The following is a 20,262-nucleotide window of genomic DNA, read 5'->3' as shown; positions in this document are numbered from 1 at the left end:
ATATCATATCGCCAATACTATATCTGTATGCTCAAATATTGATTCTCAAATCAAAACGTCAAAGAAGCAGGGGCCATATTGATGTTTTTCTTTATTTAAAAAAAAACAGATATTGTGTCATCGTTGTATTACTGGTGAATAAGTATATTATTATTATTAATTAGAAAATGTTCTATGACATACTGACTATTTTTACTAATGTTTTACCCATGTAAGAAAATAAAAATAATAATATGATTGTGTAACTGCATAACATATTGTGTCAAAAATGTTGCCTGTACATATATGTTCATGTTCAGCTACCAATTTAACAGTGTTTATTAGGCTTGTTGTCATTTTTTTAAATTCATGCATAAGTAAGTAGCATTTTATTTTCAATTAACTCACCAAGCTTTGTTTATATTTGTGTATATTTTACTTTTTTCTGAGAGAGTCTAATATTTTAGATCAGGGGTACCTAAAATTTTTCCACCAAGGGCCACATAATGGGGGCCATTTTGATATTTTTTTATTCTAAAAAAAATCTAAAAACAGACATTTTATATACTTAAAAACCAAACTGTGTTATAGGTGACTGAGTATATTAATATATTTAGTTAAAACATTTCAGCTTTTTTTCAATAACTTCGAACCTTTTGCTCTTTTTTTGTTATATTTTTGCTGTTACAACTTAGCACACACATTAGGTATATTTGCACAAAATATTGATATCGGATCGATATCACCGATACCAGCCTGAATTTCACTTGGAATTGGATTAGAAAGAAAATAAGTGATATTGGACATCACCAATTTTAAAGTTGATGTGCGGTGTTAATAAGAAAGTTTGTTGTTGCAAAACTAACGAATGACTTTAGCGAAAATGCGAATGGTAAATTGCGAATATGGAGGGATGCGCCGTTTTCCTGAACGCAGTCTTTGGAACAGGAAATCCATCTACAGTGGGGCAAAAAAGTATTTAGTCAGCCACCGATTGTGCAAGTTCTCCCACTTAAAATGATGACAGAGGTCTGTAATTTTCATCATTGCTACACTTCAACTGTGAGAGACAGAATGTAGAAAAAAAAAATCCAGGAATTCACATTGTAGGAATTTTAAAGAATTTATTTGTAAATGATGGTGGAAAATAAGTATTTGGTCAACCATTCAAAGCTCTCACTGATGGAAGGAGGTTTTGGCTCAAAATCTCACGATACATGGCCCCGTTCATTCTTTCCTTAACACGGATCAATCGGCCTGTCCCCTTAGCAGAAAAACAGCCCCAAAGCATGATGTTTCCACCCCCATGCTTCACAGTAGGTATTAGAGATGCGCGGATAGGCAATTATATCATCCGCAACCGCATCACCAAAGTCATCATCCACCCGCCGTTCACCCGGACCAACACTTTATCAGAACCGCAGCCGCCCGCCACCCACCCGCTGAAATACATCAGAGGTCGGCCACCTTTGCCACTCACAGAGTTATTTAAACCCGTTTCACAGAGTAATGAAGACGATTGGAGCCGCTGACGTTCTCGCGAATATCCAATTGGCGTTCATCATGATGACAAGAATATGGCCGTGCGGTGAAGCCATTGCCTTAGACACCTTCAACAACATGTACTAACCGATTGTTAGTCCGGCGACATGTGTGCAGCTTCCGCAATCACACATACAAGATTGAAAGGCATACTGGGTGATACACAGAGTACACTGATGGTTGTGATATAAACAACTTTAACACTTACTAATACACGCCACGCTGTGAAGCCACACCAAACAAGATTGACAAACACATTTCGGGAGAACACCCTCACAGTAACACAACATAAACGCAACACAACAAATACCCAGAATCTTTTGTATACGTGGCACTTCCTGAATATATTTTACACCCCCGCGCCCCCAACCCCGCCCACCCTACCGACGCACGGGGGGCGGGGTTTGCTGCTAGCGGGGTGTATAAAATAGTCAGGAATTGTAATGGATACAAAGGATTCTGGGTATTTGTTGCGTTGCGTTTATGTTGTGTTACTGTGAGGATGTTCTCCCGAAATGTGTTTGTCAATCTTGTTTGGTGTGGCTTCACAGCGTGGCGCATATTACTAAGAGTGTTAAAATTGTTTATATCACAACCATTAGTGTACTCTGTGTCACCCAGTATGCCTTGCAGTCGTGTGGTGTTGCTGCGGAAGCCTCACACAACATGTTGCTGGACTGACAAGCAGATCGTACATCTTGTAGTAGGCGACAAAGTCAATGGCTTCATAACACGCCCTAATACTTGTTATCTGGGTGACTGCCCGCAGTAATTCTAGAGAATATTAGCGTCTCCTATTGTCTTCTTCGCTTTGTGACACGGGTCTTAAATGGCTCTTTGAATGGCCAAGGATACTGATCCCAGAACCATGTATATCAAGTATTTCCGGATGGTTCAACCGCCACCCGCCCGAATCTAATTGAAATCTATTTTTTCGTCATGTCACCCGCCCGACCCGTGGTTTAACCGCGGACTCCGCGGATGAGACCGCAAACCGCGCATCTCTAGTAGGTATGGTGTTCTTGGGATGCAACTCAGTATTCTTTTTCCTCCAAACACGACGAGTTGAGTTTATACCAAAATGGATACATGGATGATACAGCAGAGGATTGGGAGAATGTCATGTGGTCAGATGAAACCAAAATAGAACTTTTTGGTATAAAATCTGTGTTAAGGAAAGAATAAATGGGGCCATGTATCGTGAGATTTTGAGCCAAAACCTCCTTCCATTAGTGAGAGCTTTGAATTGTTGACCAAATATTTATTTTCCACCATAATTTACAAATAAATTCTTTAAAATTCCTACAATGTGAATTCCTGGATTTTTTTTCTCACATTCTGTCTCTCACAGTTGATGATGAAAATGACAGACCTCTGTCATCATTTTAAGTGGGAGAACTTGCACAATCCGTGGCTGACTAAATACTTTTTTGCCCCACTGTATAGCAAGGTTATTCAACTACGTAAATGAAGATGGCCGCAGTTTCAAGAGCCCAAGGTCTCAGGGACCGGACATCAAAATTTGGATGCTACTTTAGAACAGACCTGGGCAAATTAAGGCCCGGGGGCCACATGCAGCCCGTTAAGCTTTTCAATCTGGCCCGCTGGAAATTCCCAAATATTTTTTTTAGATCTTTAAGATGGAAAGTGTTGCTGCCATTATGATGTGCAGTCATGTTTTCTAATGACCATAAGTCTTCAACTAAACAAAGTATTTCAATGGTTGGAATCTGCGCTTTTTGCATGACATTTTAGTGACTAGTGTTGGCTTGATACCAATATCATTTTGATACTTTGATACTTTTCTACATAAAGGGGACCAGAAAAAATTACATAATTGGCTTTATTTTAACAAAAAATCTTAGGGTGTGGCGGACCGGTACTTTTCAGCGGCGGTATGGTACCGAATATGATTCAATAGGATCGCGGTACGATACTAATACCCGTATACCGTACAACCCAACTAGTTACTATGTCAATCTATGTCACAGCAGGTCAGACGAGGTCCCTAGCAGGGTTGGTGGGGAGCGTTTCCAGAGCCTGAAAAATGCAGTTGTCAGACACGGAAGGAGATTTTTACCATGCCTTCCGCCCAATTGTAGCTGAGATAGGCGTCAGCGCCCCCCGCAACCCCAAAAAAGGGACTAAGCGGTAGAAAATGGATGGATGGAAGTTCTAAAGCTTAGGGACGGCGTGGCGCAGTGGAAGAGTGGCCGTGCACAACCTGAGGGTCCCTGGTTCAATCCCCACCTAGTACCAACCTCGTCACGTTTGTTGTGTCCTGAGCAAGACACTTCACCCTTGCTCCTGATGGGTGCTGGTTGGCGCCTTGCACGGCAGCTCCCTCCATCAGTGTGTGAATGTGTGTGTGAATGGGTAAATGTGGAAGTAGTGTCAAAGCGCTTTGAGTATCTTGAAGGTAGAAAAGCGCTATACAAGTACAACCCATTTATCATTTATTTAAATATATATCAGATTGTAGATGTTTTTTGTGTTTTTACCCTTCACGTTCATATTTTGCTGTGTTTGTTGCATTTTTTGTTGCATTTGGCTTGATTGTAAAATATGTCGATTGAGGGGGGGTGATGTTCATATGTTCTCAATATTCAGGGTTTTATCGTTCATTGGAAAAAATACAATTCAATTCCGTTTTTAAGGCGGTCTGTCGTAACATTTTTAGCATTCAATCAGACTTTATTGAGAGCTTTTGTATTAGTTTTCCTAAATATAGAAGTATCGGCCCCCAGACACATTTTTTTCTCTAAATTTGGCGCCTTAGTCAAAAATATTGCCCAGGCCTGCTTTAGAAAGTGCCTCTGCAGGTTGTATTCTTTTGAGACTGTGTTTAATATTTCCAAAGTAACCACATCAGCTTTCACACTGCATTGTCAATATATTCATCATTCTGTCCTCGATACTTGTTTCCAGTGTGTGCAGCTAGACAGATAGTTAACAGCATGAAGAAACAGAAGCTACGTTTTGTTGATTGATATTCCTTCTTTTGAATAATTTTTTTCCCTAGTTTTATTTCCTTATACGTCTTCCTTTATTTAGGTTTGGAAGACTGAAAATATAAACGTTACAAAAAGTAAAATTGTATATGTTCCATAAATAAAAAAGGTTTAGTGATAATCTGCGATGAGGTGGCGACTTGACCAGGGTGTACGCCGCCTTCCGCCCGATTGTAGTTGAGATAAGCTCCAGCGCCCCCCCGCAACCCTGAAGGGAATAAGCGGTAGAAAATGGATGGATGGGTGGATGGGTTTAGTGTTAGTGCACGCAGCAAATATTGCACACTGAATTTAACACAAAATTAAGGTGTAGCTTTATCGCCCTCTGCTGGTCCAGTTCAGCGCTACGTGTATTTAACAAATTTTAAAAGCCAGAGTTAAACAGCCCAAAAAAAACACGACCACGAATACGAAAGACATCAAAGTCAGCGATTTCAATATATTCATACTTTGTTGTCCAGTCACTGTGAAAGTCTAATTTTCGCAATTTATTTTTTTTCACCCACTGCTGCTTCATTGTGACACACACAATTCACTGTTGCCCCCTGCAGGGTGGCTACAGTACTGCACACTTGAGCAACCCTGTTTCGAATGGTTTCATTCTACTACCGACCACGCAGTCTGATAGTTTATATATCAATGAGGAAATCTTAACATTGCAACACATGCCAATAAGGACGGTTTATTTTACTAAATTGCAATTTTAAATTTCCCGCGATGTATCCTGTTGAAAACGTCGCGGAATGATGACGCGTGTTTGTGACGTTATTGGTTGGAGGGGACATATTAGCCCAGCACCACTTACGGCTAAAAGTCGTCTCTTTTCATCGCGCAATTACACAGTAATTTGGACATCTGTGTTGCTGAATCTTTGTTCAATAATATTGGAGACTCTAAAAAACAATGATGTTGGTGGAAAGCGGTGGATTGCAGCTGCCTTTAGCAACCGAAATACAGCCGGTGTTTCTTTGTTTGTTGTGAAGCTTTAACACAGAACGGTCAAGCGAACATGTCAACCAGCAAGTTTTTGGATTGGAAAATTGTGATATTAAGTCGGCTCTTACCGGACACTTGAGTGGATTATGCGACCTCCTCCTGCAGCTGTCAAAAAGGCAGCTGTGATCTTGGCTCCTCCATTGGATTCTCTCAGAGACACTGGTGTTCACCGCAGCCCTTCGACTTTCAGGTATGACTTTATAATCTCACTAAAACACTAGTAACACAATAAGCAGATAAGGGATTTTCCAGAATTATCCTAGTAAATGTGTCTAATAACATCTGAATCGCTCACACTGCCGTCGCCTTTTTTTAATTTTTTTTTTTTTAGTGCTTCACTCTAACGTTCCTCATCCACGAATCTTTCATCCTCGCTCAAATTAATGGGGAAATCGTCGCTTTCTCGGTCCGAATTGTTCTTGCTGCTGGTGGCTATGATTATAAACAATGTGAAGATGTGAGGATCTCCACAACCCGTGACGTCACGCGCACATCGTCTGCTACTTCCGGTACAGGCAAGGCTTTTTTATTAGCGACCAAAAGTTGCAAACTTTATCGTCGATGTTCTCTACTAAATCCTTTCAGCAAAAATAGGGCAATATCGCGAAATGATCAAGTATGAAACATAGAATGGACCTGCTATCCCCGTTTAAATAAGAAAATCTCCTTTCAGTAGGCCTTTAAAAGCTTTGGCAGCCCGGATGTGGCCCGTGGGCCACCAGTTGAATAGGCCTGATCTATAGCATCAGAACAGTGCCAGAATCAAACTCGCGGACTCATTTTACCTTTCCAAGTTAGGCATCTTTTTGCACTCGCGATGTGTCTTTCTCTACTGACCCAATTTTTACCTTCAACCTTCCGTTGCAGTGCTCTGATCACAGTGGAAGAGAAAAGAATGGAGGGGAGTTGCTGGGCCGTGTGTTCAACGCCCGAGCCCTTAGTGCCAAAACAGTGGAACGCTGCGTGCGTACAGAAAGAGAAAGACATCGCAATCGCAAAAAAATGCCATGCAGAGTGTTTTTCACGCCTTAGGAGTTTGGCAATCTTCAGACCCTGTGCCCATCTTTGGTGACATAGTGGCCAAACTATGTCACTGCAGGGAGGATTTCTGACTTTGGCCCCGCCCACCAATTGTGTTTCACCTTGCCTGAGGGCGAGATGATTCAAGGCCCATTGAACTCAAAGTGCTTTTATTGACTTTCATTGATGTTATGTTTTCATGAGCACTTAGAACCAAGTCAGGGGTCAGACAGACAAAATGTGCTTCAGGATTCACAACAAGAACACAGCGGCCTTGTACGCTAATCTCTCTCACACGCACACACACACATACACACAATCTCACACGCACACACACAGGCTGCAGGAATGTCTCAGCCAGCTGACAGCCGCCCTTGCTGAAATCACTTCACCAGCTTCTTTCCCACCAAACGCACACTTGTAACGCTCTCCTTAAGCTCCCATACAAAACTACATTACCCACAAGCGTGCTAGCGCGCAGCAAACTAAATCATGCTAGCGGCAGGGTCATGTGACACGATTGACGACACGCTTTGTTCACTTTCGCAACTCGTGGCCCGTTTGAACACGTCCGGCTGCTTTTGCGAGCCGCGCACACACTCATGCAGTCTGAACATGTTGCCGTTTGTGCGTGTGCGTGGAAGTGTGCGCGTGCGTGCGCGTACGTGTGCAAGAAAGTCGTCACGCAGACATCTCGCCAAGCATCGTCGCGTCCGCACTGCCACTCTAGGCCACCCCATTTCCAATGTGACCTCATGTGAAAGTTTGTAGCTGACGTCACTGATCTTTGACCCCGTGAGCCAGCAGGTTGAACATGTTTGCACCCAGCCCGTTTAATCCCGCCAGCACGGTGTGACCGTCAACATTCTCCGCATTCCAGCACTGACGATCCCGCAGGGTGCACAGCTACTGCTGCTGCTACTCGTTTACCTGCGAGGCTCACATGCAGCACTTCCACGCGGCCGTAACGCCGACCGTGTTGTCGTGGTTACCGCATGTCCCTGTCAACCTCTGGGACACTTCTAGGGATTTCCATTCAAACACACATGCAAGGTTTTCCAGGGCCATCTACAACACAGGCGTCAGAGGCAAGACTCGAAAGTGTGAGGTTATTATTCGCATCATTGTGCAAGCAAATGGCTCCTTCGGCAGCCTCATGCACCCATCTTTAAAATGTTCACTTTCCGTGACGCAATTTAGCAAATGGAGATTTTAGTAGACTCCAGCAAGAGTGCAAGTCAAAGGGAGTTGGAACACACAGACATGTCGTCATGTTAACTCCCAGTCTACGTATATACAAACCCCGTTTCCATATGAGTTGGGAAATTGTGTTAGATGAAAATATAAACGGAATACAATGATTTGCAAATAATTTTCAACCCATATTCAGTTGAATATGCTACAAAGACAACATATTTCATGTTCAAACTGATAAACATTTTTTTTGTGTGCAAATAATCATTAAATTTAGAATTTGATGCCAGCAACACGTGACAAAGAAGTTGGGAAAGGTGGCAATAAACACTGATAAAGTTGAGGAATGCTCATCAAACACTTATTTGGAACATCCCACAGGTGTGCAGGGTAATTGGGAACAGGTGGGTGCCATGATTGGGTATAAAAACAGCTTCCCGCAAGGTACACCACTTTGTCCACAGCTGCGTGAGCAAATAGTCAAACAGTTTAAGAACAACGTTTCTCAAAGTGCAATTGCAAGAAATTTAGGGATTTCAACATCTACGGTCCATAATATCATCAAAAAGTTCAGAGAATCTGTAGAAATCACTCCACGTAAGCGGCATGGACGGAAACCAACATTAAATGACCGTGACCTTCGATCCCTCAGACGGCACTGTATCAAAAACTGACATCGATCTCTAAAAGATATCACTACATGGGCTCAGGAACACTTCAGAAAACCACTGTCACTAAATACAGTTCATCACTACATCTGTAAGTGCAGGTTAAAGCTCTACTATGCAAAGCAAAAGCCATTTATCAACAACATCCAGAAACGCCGCTGGCTTCTCTGGGCCCGAGATCATCTAAGATGGACTGATGGAAAAGTGTTCTGTGGTCTGACGAGTCCACATTTCAAATTGTTTTTGGAAATATTCGACATCGTGTCATCCGGACCAAAGGGGAAGCGAACCATCCAGACTGTTATTGATGCAAAGTTTAAAAGCCAGCATCTGTGATGGTATGGGGGTGCATTAGTGCCCAAGGTATGGGTAACTTACACATCTGTGTAGGCACCATTAATGCTGAAAGGTACATACAGGTTTTGGTACAACATATGCTGCCATCTAAGCGCCGTCTTTTTCATGGACGCCCCTGCTTATTTTAGCAAGACAATGCCAAGCCACATTCAGCACGTGTTACTACAGCCTGGCTTCGTAAAAAAAAAAGAGTGCGGGTACTTTCCTGGCACGCCTGCAGTCCAGACATGTCTCCCATTGAAAATGTGTGGCGCATTATGAAGCGTAAAATACGACAGCGGAGACCCCGGTCTGTTGAACGACGGAAGCTCTCCATAAAACAAGAATGGAAAAGACTTCTATTTTCAAAGCTTCAACAATTAGTTTCCCCAGTTCCCAAATGTTTATTCAGTGTTGTTAAAAGAAAAGGTGATGTAACACAGTGGTGAACATGCCCTTTCCCAACTACTTTGGCACGTGTTGCAGCCATGAAATTCTAAATTAATTATTATTTGCAAAAAAAAAAACAAAGTTTATGAGTTTGAACAACAAATATCTTGTCTTTGTAGTGCATTCAATTGAAAATGGGTTGAAAAGTATTTGCAAATCATTGTATTCCGTTTATATTGACATCTAACACAATTTCCCAACTCATATGGAAACGGGGTTTGTATTTTCTACAACACTTGTCCTCACCGTTTAGGGCAGGAGGCCAAACGAGACTGGGAACCAGTCAATCACAAGACACACATGCTTACTTGCTTATGGCTGTCCATCGATTACGATGATGACGTTGCTCCAGTAAAGAGTTATTGAGGGGGGTTTTGTGTATGCCATTTCATGTGGCTCAGCAGGAAAATGCGCGACCAGCATGGTTTGCCCATGTGGGGAGATGTAGTCCACGCTTGAGAGGGGGGGCCCTGCAGTGCGCTGATGTCGCTGTATATGTTGATGTTTTCTCCTCTCAGTGGTCTGCTGCTGGAGATGAGCAATGCCAGCGTGACTGCAGGTGCGCCAGGTGTGGCGATCAGCAGCCAAGACTTCCAGTGCAGAAGGCTGGATAGCACAGAGCTTCAGGAGGTGTTTTATGTGGTCCTTGTAGCATTTCCGCTGCCCCCCAGGAGACCTCCAGCCTTCCTGGAGTTAGCCGTAGAGCAGGGGTCGGGAACCTTTTTGGCTGAGAGAGCCATGAAAGCCAAATATTTTAAATGTATTTCCGTGAGAGCCATATAATATTTTTTAACAGTGAATACAACTAAATGCATGCATTTTTAATTAATAACAACAGTTTTAGAGTACAATAAGTCTATTATTATTTTTAGTAACATTTTTATTTTGAAGCTAACCAATAATAAATAAAACACTTCTTATCAATAATGCGACTTCTTAAACAGGTGCAGTAGAAAAATGGATGGATGGATTAAAATGCATGAAAATGTTTTATATTTTGAACTTTATTTTTAACACTGTGATTATCAGCAAAATTCTTAATTACTTATTGTGTTAAGCGATGTCAGCTATGATTTATCTGAGAGCCAGATGCAGTCATCAAAAGAGCCACATCTGGCTCTAGAGCCATAGGTTCGCTACCCATGCCGTAGAGGATCTGTCGGGGGAGCCTCTAGGCGGGCATGCGGATTACATGCCCTACCCAGCACAGAGGTCTTTGCGCAAGGAAGACTGGGATGCTGGGTGTTTGGGTCTGGTCATAGATATCCACATGTGGAACCCTGTCCTCCCAGGTCATTAAAGGTTGGGATTAAAGGCTTCACCTTTTCTCCTCTTTGGAGGAGAAAAGGTAAAGCCTTTAATCCCAGGAACACCATCCCACCGTCAAGCAAGGTGGTAGTAGGATTATGCTCTGGGCCTGTTTTGCTGCCATAGAGCTGGTGCTTTAAATGGGACAATGAAAAATGATTACCACCTCCAAATTCTTCAAGACAACCTAAAATCATTAACCTAAAAAAAAAAAATAGTTGTAGAAATGATTGGAAACTGAAGACATATAGTGGGGCAAAAAAGTATTTAGTCAGCCACCGATTGTGCAAGTTCTCCCACTTAAAATGATGACAGAGGTCTTTTCATCAAAGGTACACTTCAACTGTGAGAGACAGAATGTGAAAAGAAAATTCAGGAATTCACATTGTAGGAATTTTAAATAATTTATTTGTAAATTTGGGTATGACGTTAAACTACATCCAGGCATGAGATAGGAGGTTGTGTGTAGGGTTAGTGAGTCCCAACTAACGTCTATAAAATGCCCACAAGAACCGTTTGCACCTTCTCTTGTGACTGGCGGGCGGTCAGCGCCATAAAGCTGAGCGGGTCCCTGGGTAAATGGGGCACGGACAACTAAGTTCAACAGCCCAGTAAGGCAATTAGTCTAGGAGAAGGATCTCTGATATAAAATACCCCTTCCAACCCGCACCAAGCCAGCGTGGAAGGTGTAGGCTAGTAACCAGCATGAAAAGTACGCCAAATGGCAGAAACATGGTGAGGCTTTCGTCCAGCAGTGGACTGACAACGGTTGATGACGATTTGTAAGTTATGGTGGAAAATAAGTATTTGGTCAACCATTCAAAGCTGTCACTGATGGAAGGAGGTTTGGGCTCAAAATCTCACAATACATGGCCCCATTCATTCTTTCCTTAACACGGAACAATCGTCCTCTCCCCTTAGAAGAAAAACAGCCCCAAAGCATAATGTTTCCACCCCCTTGCTTCACAGTAGGTATGGTGTTTTTGGTATCAACTCAGTATTCTTCTTCCTCCAAACACGACGAGTTGAGTTTATACCACAATGGATACATGGAGTTTACAGCAGAGGATTGGGAGAATGTCATGTGGTCAGATGAAACCAAAATAGAACTTTTTGGTATAAACTCAACTCGTCGTGTTTGGAGGAAGAAGAATACTGAGTTGCATCGTAAGATTTTGAGCCAAAACCTCCTTCCATCAGTGAGAGTTTTGAATGGTTGACCATATACTTATTTTCCACCATAATTTACAAATGAATTCTTTAAAATTCCTATAATGTGAATTCCTGGATTTTTTTTTCACATTCTGTCTCTCACAGTTGAAGTGTACCTGTGATGAAAATTACAGACCTCTGTCATCATTTTAAGTGGGAGAACTTGCACAATCGCTGGCTGACTAAATACTTTTTTGCCCTACTGTGTGTGTGTGTGTATGTATATATATATAAAATTGTGGCAAATAAGTGTGAAGATTAAAAATGTTTAAATATAATACAAGTTAATATATATATATATATATATATATATATATATATATGTATATATATATATATTATATATATACATATATATATATATATATATATATACACAAACATACATACATACACACATATTTATACACACCTACATATATATATATATATATATATATGTATACATACAGGAAGTTACAGCTGTACTCTAACGGGTGAGCGCGGCTAAGGTAGTGTGGTGTTCGCCGTTTCGATGGGGACAAGCATTATTTACAGACCACATCGGTCGGACTATGGTCCGTTTTAAAAAAAAAAATTCTAAAAAAACTGCAATGATTGGCTGTTAGCATTTCACACCTTCTGATCAGTGACTACTTCCTGTGTTGCTCCGTTACCAGAGAGTGAGTGCCTTTGTTCATGCAACCTATGTTGCTTCACAACATCCAGTTTGTTCCGACATCTAAGAAAAAAAAATACAGACGTTTTTTTATTGATATTGATTGTCTATCGTGATAAATATTGATAACGTCTTATCGCCAGCCCTTGCATGTAATACATCACTATACTGACAAACGGTGGCGACACAATGCTGTTGTTTCTTCAGGCTTCTGATTGGCACGCGCTTCCTACATCCCAAAAACATGACTGTTAAGACAATTCAAGATTAAATTGTCCATAATTGTGAATTTAGTGGTACTTTAACTTAAATGTGTTTTAAGATAAGAGCTCTCGGCTAAGTTTTATGCTTTGAGTTGCAAGCAAAATTAATAGTTACAAGCATCTCCGCCATTAGTTGGTATAGCCAATCTGACGATGAAACTCGTAAGATCTGACCAGAACATCCGCACTTACACGCATAACTCTGTTTTTTTTCACCACGGGAAAGAAGAAACTGAGTGTGAAGAACAGAAATGAGAAGAAGTGAATGCTATTCATTGTAATAAATAAATAAATAATCAAAAACATGACAGAACGTGTCGCCAAAAGGGAGAAGAAATTCGGGCATATGCTCGTAAGCACTGCTGAATGTTAATCTGAATCTAATATCCATGAAAATACGGAAAAGCTGCTGATGGTGTGTTTGACGGAAAAGCAGGTGGAAAGCGATTAGTTGACGCGCCAAGGTAAATGCTATACATTATCAAGGTCAAGGGTTAAGGTAGATTTATTTGTATCGTACATTTCTAAAACAACCCTACTGCCCCAAAGTGAGGTAAAATATTAAAAATAATAATCAAAATCACAATAAGCACAAAAAATTTTATATGTAAAACACAGTTAAAATGCATAAAAATAGTGCCAAAAAAGTGTGAAGATTAAAAATGTTTAAATATAATACAAATGAATGAATTAATTAAAAATGGCTAAAAAGAAAAGAATAAATCCATACATAAATCCAGCTCAGCTTGGGTTAAACGCAAGCGAGTTTTAAAGAGGATTTAAAAACATCGAGAGATGTTGCCGCTCTGACATTCAGAGAAAAGGCGTTCCAGTAGTTTTTACTACATAAAACTACCGTATTAGTTAGTAGTACATTCTCGTATATTGCTTGTATACAATATTTCTGATCAAAAGTTTTTGTCACTTTTCAAAAGGCATGTTGCATGTTAAAATTGCACTGTTAAGTGGAGCAAGCACCAATTAAATTGATTTTAATTCATTTCAATTGGAGACGTAGATTTGAGATAAGAGTGTTTTCTCCATTACAGAACCAATATAGTAACAGACAACTGTAGTTGTTTGCATGTATGCGTCCTCTGATTGACCACCGTGTGCCTCAACTCCAAAAGTCAGCTGGGATAGGCTCCAGCTCACCCGTGACGCGAATAAGGGCAAGCGCTACAATAAAGAAAAGAAAAATCATGGATGATTGGCCAAAATGAATTCAGCTTAATTGCTCTACTAGAGAAAGGCGCTCAATGCATCCATTCATGTATTCATGTCAGTGTCACGGCTGGAGCCTATGGCAGCTGACTCATATCATATAAATGACGCATAACTCCGGCTATTATTCAGGATGATTAACTCACACTGTATCAAACCTTTCTGTCAGTAAATAAAAAATAGAGAAACTAGCATATAGGTTTCTGTTCGTCTGGCTGAGATACACATACGAGTGGGGACGTTGGTCCATCCATCCATCCATTTTCTACTGCTTGTCCCTGTTGGGGTCGCTGGAGCCTATCCCAGCTGCATTCGGGCGGTAAGCGGGTGTTGTTCAGAAACATAAAAAAAACGCTGCCTCTTGATTAACATTGGATGGCTGAAATTATGTTTTGATGTTTAAGTCCCTCAATGTGGTGACAGTACATGCACCAATTTACAGCATGGATAATATCAGCTTTGCGTTCTCAGGCTCAATGTAATTGCTAATATTTATGTTTTGTCTTTGTTTACGAACCGGTGTTTCATTAAAGCATGTCCGAAAAGAAGTCGGGGGAAGCAGAGCTTATTCAAGCCTACCCCTTTTCGTATCAGAGCAAAAACACATTTGTTTGTACTCCTTCTGTAACACAGCAGGGAAAAAATAAACAGAGCAATAAATAAGTAGAGGAATGAGTAAGTAAATAATTATTAAATACAAAAATGTATAGTTGACATTAAGAAATGAGTAAAGTTATCTCATTTTTTAATAAGGTTAAGATGTTTATCAGCATTTGTCTTCCTTGTACTTGAACAGTTAAACTGGATCACATCGGTGCTTTGTTTGGCTTTTTTGCCTAATCATACTGACACGCTTAAGGACTTAAAGTGTTGTGTGTGCGTACAAATGTTTCAAGTGAGATTTCCCCTCTTGTTGAGGATAATTATTGCAGGTTATAGTTTGCCTTGTACATCATTTTAGCGGTTTGCAAATGCACCAAAGCATTGAATTTCAATATTTTTGATTCAATAAATAAAGCCAAACAACATTATGTATTATTCTAACTGATATTTGTTGTACCACAGTTGGTGAATAAGCTGTACTTTTGAAGTTATTTCCATATTTCTACACTATTACTCAGATGTGGTAATACTGGCAAACAGTAAGGGTGATTTTTGCCTGTATTTGTTTATTTTATTATTTAGTTTATTATTTCTTTGGTCAGTGGTCAACAAAATAAACAAACAGCTTTACAAAAACAAACAGTTGCACATTCATAAATTGACAATGTCACAGACCGAAAGGGTTTAGACTGAAGTTGAGCACTTATTTCGCCTAACCCAAGGGTAGGGAACATATGGCTCTAGAGCCAGATGTGGCTCTTTTGATGACTGCAGCTGGCTCTCAGATTAATCTTATTTTACATTGCTAAACACAATAAGTAATGAATAATTCCACTGGTAATCAGTGTTAAAAATAACGTTCAAAATGTAAAAAATGATCATGCATTTTTATCCCTCCATCCGTTTTCTACCGCAGTGGTTTTCAACCTTTTTTCAGCCAAGGCACATTTTTTGCGTTTAAAAAATTTGGAGGCACACCACCAACAGAAATGTATTAAAAACGAAACTCAGTTGACAGTAAAAAGTCGTTGTCACAATTGTTGGATACGACTTTAAACCACAACCAAGCATGCATCAATATACCTCTTGTCTCAAAGTAGATGTACTGTCACATCACGCCGTGACTTATTTTGAGTTGTTTGCTGTTTTCCTGTGTGTAGTGTTTTAGTTCTTGTCTTGTGCTCCTATTTTGGTTGCTTTTTCTCTTTTTTTGGTATTTTCCTGTAGCAGTTTCATGTCTTCCTTTGAGCGCTACTTCCCGCATCTACTTTGTTTTAGCAATCAAGAATATTTCAGTCGTTTTTATCGTTCTTTGTGGGGACTTTTTCGATTGTCACGTCATGTTCGGATGTACATTGTCTTTGCTCCACAGTAAGTCTTTGCTGTCGTCCAGCATTCTGTTTTTTTGTTTACTTTGTAGCCAGTTAATTTTTAGTTTTGCTCTGCATAGCCTTCCCTTTAATGCCTTTTCTCAGGGGCACTCACCTTTTGTTTATTTATTTTTTAAGCATTAGACACCTTTTTTTTTTACCCGCACCCTGCCTCCCGCTGTTTCCGACATCTACAAAGCAATTAGCTCTAGACAGCACCGACCACTCAACAACACCACATCATTTTCAGACTGTATTTACTGGTTTGCAAAAAATATTTTAACCCATATAGGTGAAATTAGATAATATCTCACGGCACAGTGGTTGAAAAAGACTGTTCTCCCGCACCTGTTCAAGATGTCAAGAATGGTAATAAGTATTTTATTCATTATTAGTTAGTTTCAGAATAAAAATGTTATTAAAAAGAATGACATAAGTGTTATACCCTAATGTTGGTTTTACATAAAAATGCACACATTTAGTTGTATTCAATGTTTAAAAAACATTATATGGCTCTCACGGAAATACATTTCAAAATATTTGGCTTCCATGGCTCTCTCAGCCAAAAAGGTTCCCGACCCCTGGCCTAACCCTATAAATTTTCCTGAGGGAACTCTACTGAAGGAATCAATAAAGTACAATCTATCTAAACAATCTCTATACAAGATGAGCTTCCTAGAAATATGATCAAATATATACAGAGTAAAGACAGGTGAAATATCCCTGTGTTGGTTGAACATTTGTACCAATATTATAATATATACCAGGGGTCAACCATCTTTTTGAAACCAAGATCTACTTCTTTGGTACTGATTAATGCGAAGGGCTACCAGTTTGATACACACTTGAATAAATTGCCAGAAATAGCCAATTTGCTTAATTTACCTTTAATAAATAAATCTATATACATGTATATATATAAAAATGGGTATTTCTGTCTGTCATTCCGTAGTACATTTTTTTTCCTTTTACGGAAGGTTTTTTGTAGAGAATAAATGATGAAAAAAACACCTAATTAAACGGTTTAAAATAGGAGAAAACAGGAAAAAAATGAAAATTACATTTTGAAATAATAGTTTATCTTCAATTTCGACTCTTTAAAATTCTAAATTTGCCTGAAAAAAACAATGCAAAAACTGGCTAATTCGAATATTTTTGAAAAATGTTTAAAAATAATTTATGGAACATCATTAGTATTTTTTCCTGATTAAGATTAATTTTGGAATTTTGATAAGATGTTTTAAATAGGTTAAAATCCAATCTGCACTTTGTTAGAATATATAACAAATTGGACTAAGCTATATTTCTAAAGACACATCATTATTTCTTCTAGATTTTCCAGAACAAAAATTTTAAAAGAAATTCAAAAGACTTTGAAATAAAATTTATATTTGATACTACAGATTTTCTGGATTTGCCAGAATATTTTTTTTTAAATTTTAATCATAATAAGTTTGAATAAATATTTCACAAATATTCTTCGTCGAAAAAACAGAAGCTAAAATGAAGAATTAAATTAAAATGTATTTATCATTCTTTACAATCAAAAAATTAATTTACTTGAACATTGATTTAAATTGTCAGGAAACAAGAGGAAGGAATTTAAAAGGTAAAAAGGTATATGTGTTTAAAAATTCTAAAATAATTTTTAAGGTTTTATTTTTTTCTCTAAAATTGTCTTTCTGAAATTTATAAGAAGCAAAGTAAAAAAATAAATGAATTTATTTAAACAAGTGAAGACCAAGTCTTTAAAATATTTTCTTGGATTTTCAAATTCTATTTGAGTTTTGTCTCTCTTACAATTAAAAATGTCGAGCAAAGCGAGACCAGCTTGCTAGTAAATAAATAAAATTCAAACAATAGAGGCAGCTCACTGGTAAGTGCTGCTATTTGAGCTATTTTTAGAACAGGCCAGCGGGCGACTCATCTGGTCCTTACGGGCTACCTGGTGCCCGCGGGCACCGCGTTGGTGACTCATGCTATATACAAACACTTATACTTCCATTATTATTTATATTCATTATTCTTAGATATCAGTATTGGCCAATGTTTTAGATGACGTCAATCGCTCATATAATGACGTCATGCAATAGCAAAGAGCCCTTTCGTTGCCATGAAACAGTTTCATTTGCCCTCACTGGTTCAGCATAACATATATATATATATAAATATATATATATATATTTTTTTTTTTAAAGTAACGTTAACGCCTTTTGCCTTACCTTTCCTGTCGGTTGGAGTGGAGCAGCAGCGGTCAGACGTCAGAAGAAGAAAAAGAAGAAAGTAGTCCAGCACACCACCTCCGCACATCTTCACGTCCACACTCGTCTTCTTCTTCTCCTGCTGGAAGACAAACACCGTGGAGCACCTTCTTCCACATGGACCACGACAAGCAACATGGGCCAGCGTGGACGTGGAGCCTTCCTGTTTCACAACAACAACAAAGTGACAACCTGAACACACACACACACACATAGAGAGAGACTTTTTCACACACACACCCTCCTTCTCCTCCTCCGCCCTCTCCTTCCCACACTACTTTGATTGACAGCTCGCTCTCAGAAGTAATTAAACGCGTTAACATACACTTCATTCTACGTTATTAAAGGTCACCCATCAGTATAAAAATCATACAGCTAAATATGTTTATACAATACACCTGTTTTTTAAGAGTCAAACACTCGTTAAAAAAAAAAAAACGTCAGTTCTAATGAGTACTTTTTGACCGTGAGACGCCGCCATACTGGACCTCAGCCAAGTATGCGAGCAGGCAAACGAAAACATTCATAAATAATTATAACTTCTTTTTTTTTTTTTTTTGTATAATTTACAGAACAAATAAACAATTGTGAAAAAATGTTTACCGTTTTTCTGTATGTAAAACTAACTTGAACCCAATTCAAACGAGCCACGACAAGTGAGTTGACTGGCAACCATTAAGCAACACCAAAGCATTCTGGGACTTGTAGTATCATTAATATATAATATGGAGGTGTGCTCAAAAATTCACATCCGAATCTCGATTCTTTTTAATCCCAATTCTAAATCGATTCATAATTTTCAGAAATCCATCCAACCTTCTTGCTACGGAGTATTATTTTTTTTTAAATACTTATTTTTTTTAAATCTCTTAAGTATGACTTTTTATCTCATAATTTTTACTTACCATTGAGTTATTTTTTTTTATTTTATTTTGTGACAGAAAAAGGCTTCCATAATCTTGCCTATTTGGCATTTTGGAGATGTTTATTAGTTTGTATTTGTATTCTAATACAGTTATATATGTATCTATCTATCTATCTATCTATATATATATATATCTATATATATATATATATATATATATATATATATATATATATATATATATAGATATATATATATATGTATATTAGGGCTGCGAATCTTTGGGTGTCCCACGATTCGTTTCAATGTCGATTCTTGGGGTCGCGACCCCAGTCTGCTGACATGCTAGCAGCGTAGTAGATTTAAAAAAAAAAAAGCTTTTATAATTGTAAAGAACAATGTTTTATCAACTGATTGCAATAATGTAAATTTGTTTTAACTATTAAACGAACCAAAAATACGACTTATTTTATCTTTGTGAAAACATTGGACACAGTGTGTTGTCAAGCTTATGAGATGTGATGCAAGTGTAAGCCACCGTGACACTATTGTTCTTTTTTTTTTATTTTTATAAATGTTTAATGATGTCAATGAGGGATTTTTAGTCACTGCTATGCTGAAATTATAACTAATATTGATACTGTTGTTGATAAAAATTCATTTTTGTTTCACTACTTTTGGTTTGTTCTGTGTCGTGTTTGTGTCTCCTCTCAATTGCTCTGTTTATTGCAGTTCTGAGTGTTGCTGGGTCAGGTTTGGTTTTGGAATTGGATTGCAATGTTATGGTATTGCTGTGTATTGTTTTGTTAGATTGATTTAAAAAAATAATAAAAAATTAAAAATCGATGAGAATCAATTCTGAATCGCACAACGTGAGAATTGCGATTCGTATTCAAATCAATTTTTCCCACATCCTAATATATATATATATATATACATATACACATACATACATTTTCTTCCGCTTATCCGAGGTCGAGTTGCGGGGACAGCAGCCTAAGCAGAGAAGCCCAGACTTCCCTCTCCCCAACCACTTCGTCCAGCTCCTCCCGGAGTGTCCCAAGGTGTTCCCAGGCCACCCGGGGTGTCCTGGGTCTTCCCTGTGGCCTCCTGCCGGTCGGACGTGCCCTAAAAACCTCCCTAGGGAGGCGTTCGGGAGGCATTCTGAGCAGATGCCCGAACCACATCATCTGGTTCCTCTCCATGTGGAGTAGCAGCGGCTTTACTCTGAGCTCCCCCCGGGATGGCAGAGCTTCTCACCCTATTTCTAAGGGAGAGACACACATATATATATATATATAT

The 20,262-nt window shown here is 39.0% G+C and overlaps 1 protein-coding gene across 1 annotated transcript in view; it reads right to left on the bottom strand.

Annotated features, from left to right (window-relative positions):
• Positions 1–18,317, bottom strand: part of LOC133569240 (melanoma receptor tyrosine-protein kinase-like) — a 52,578-nt gene extending 34,261 nt beyond the window's left edge. The window contains exon 1 of the mRNA XM_061921470.1: positions 18,057–18,317. Within this exon, the coding sequence (XP_061777454.1) occupies positions 18,057–18,309 (253 nt within the window). The 5' untranslated portion in view covers positions 18,310–18,317. The remainder of the gene's footprint in view (positions 1–18,056) is intronic.
• Positions 18,318–20,262: the final 1,945 nt, after the last annotated feature.

The sequence above is a fragment of the Nerophis ophidion genome, linkage group LG15, assembly GCF_033978795.1.
Source record: "Nerophis ophidion isolate RoL-2023_Sa linkage group LG15, RoL_Noph_v1.0, whole genome shotgun sequence".
NCBI classification, from domain to species: Eukaryota; Metazoa; Chordata; class Actinopteri; order Syngnathiformes; family Syngnathidae; genus Nerophis; species Nerophis ophidion.
This window is presented reverse-complemented; position numbering and strand designations above follow the sequence as displayed.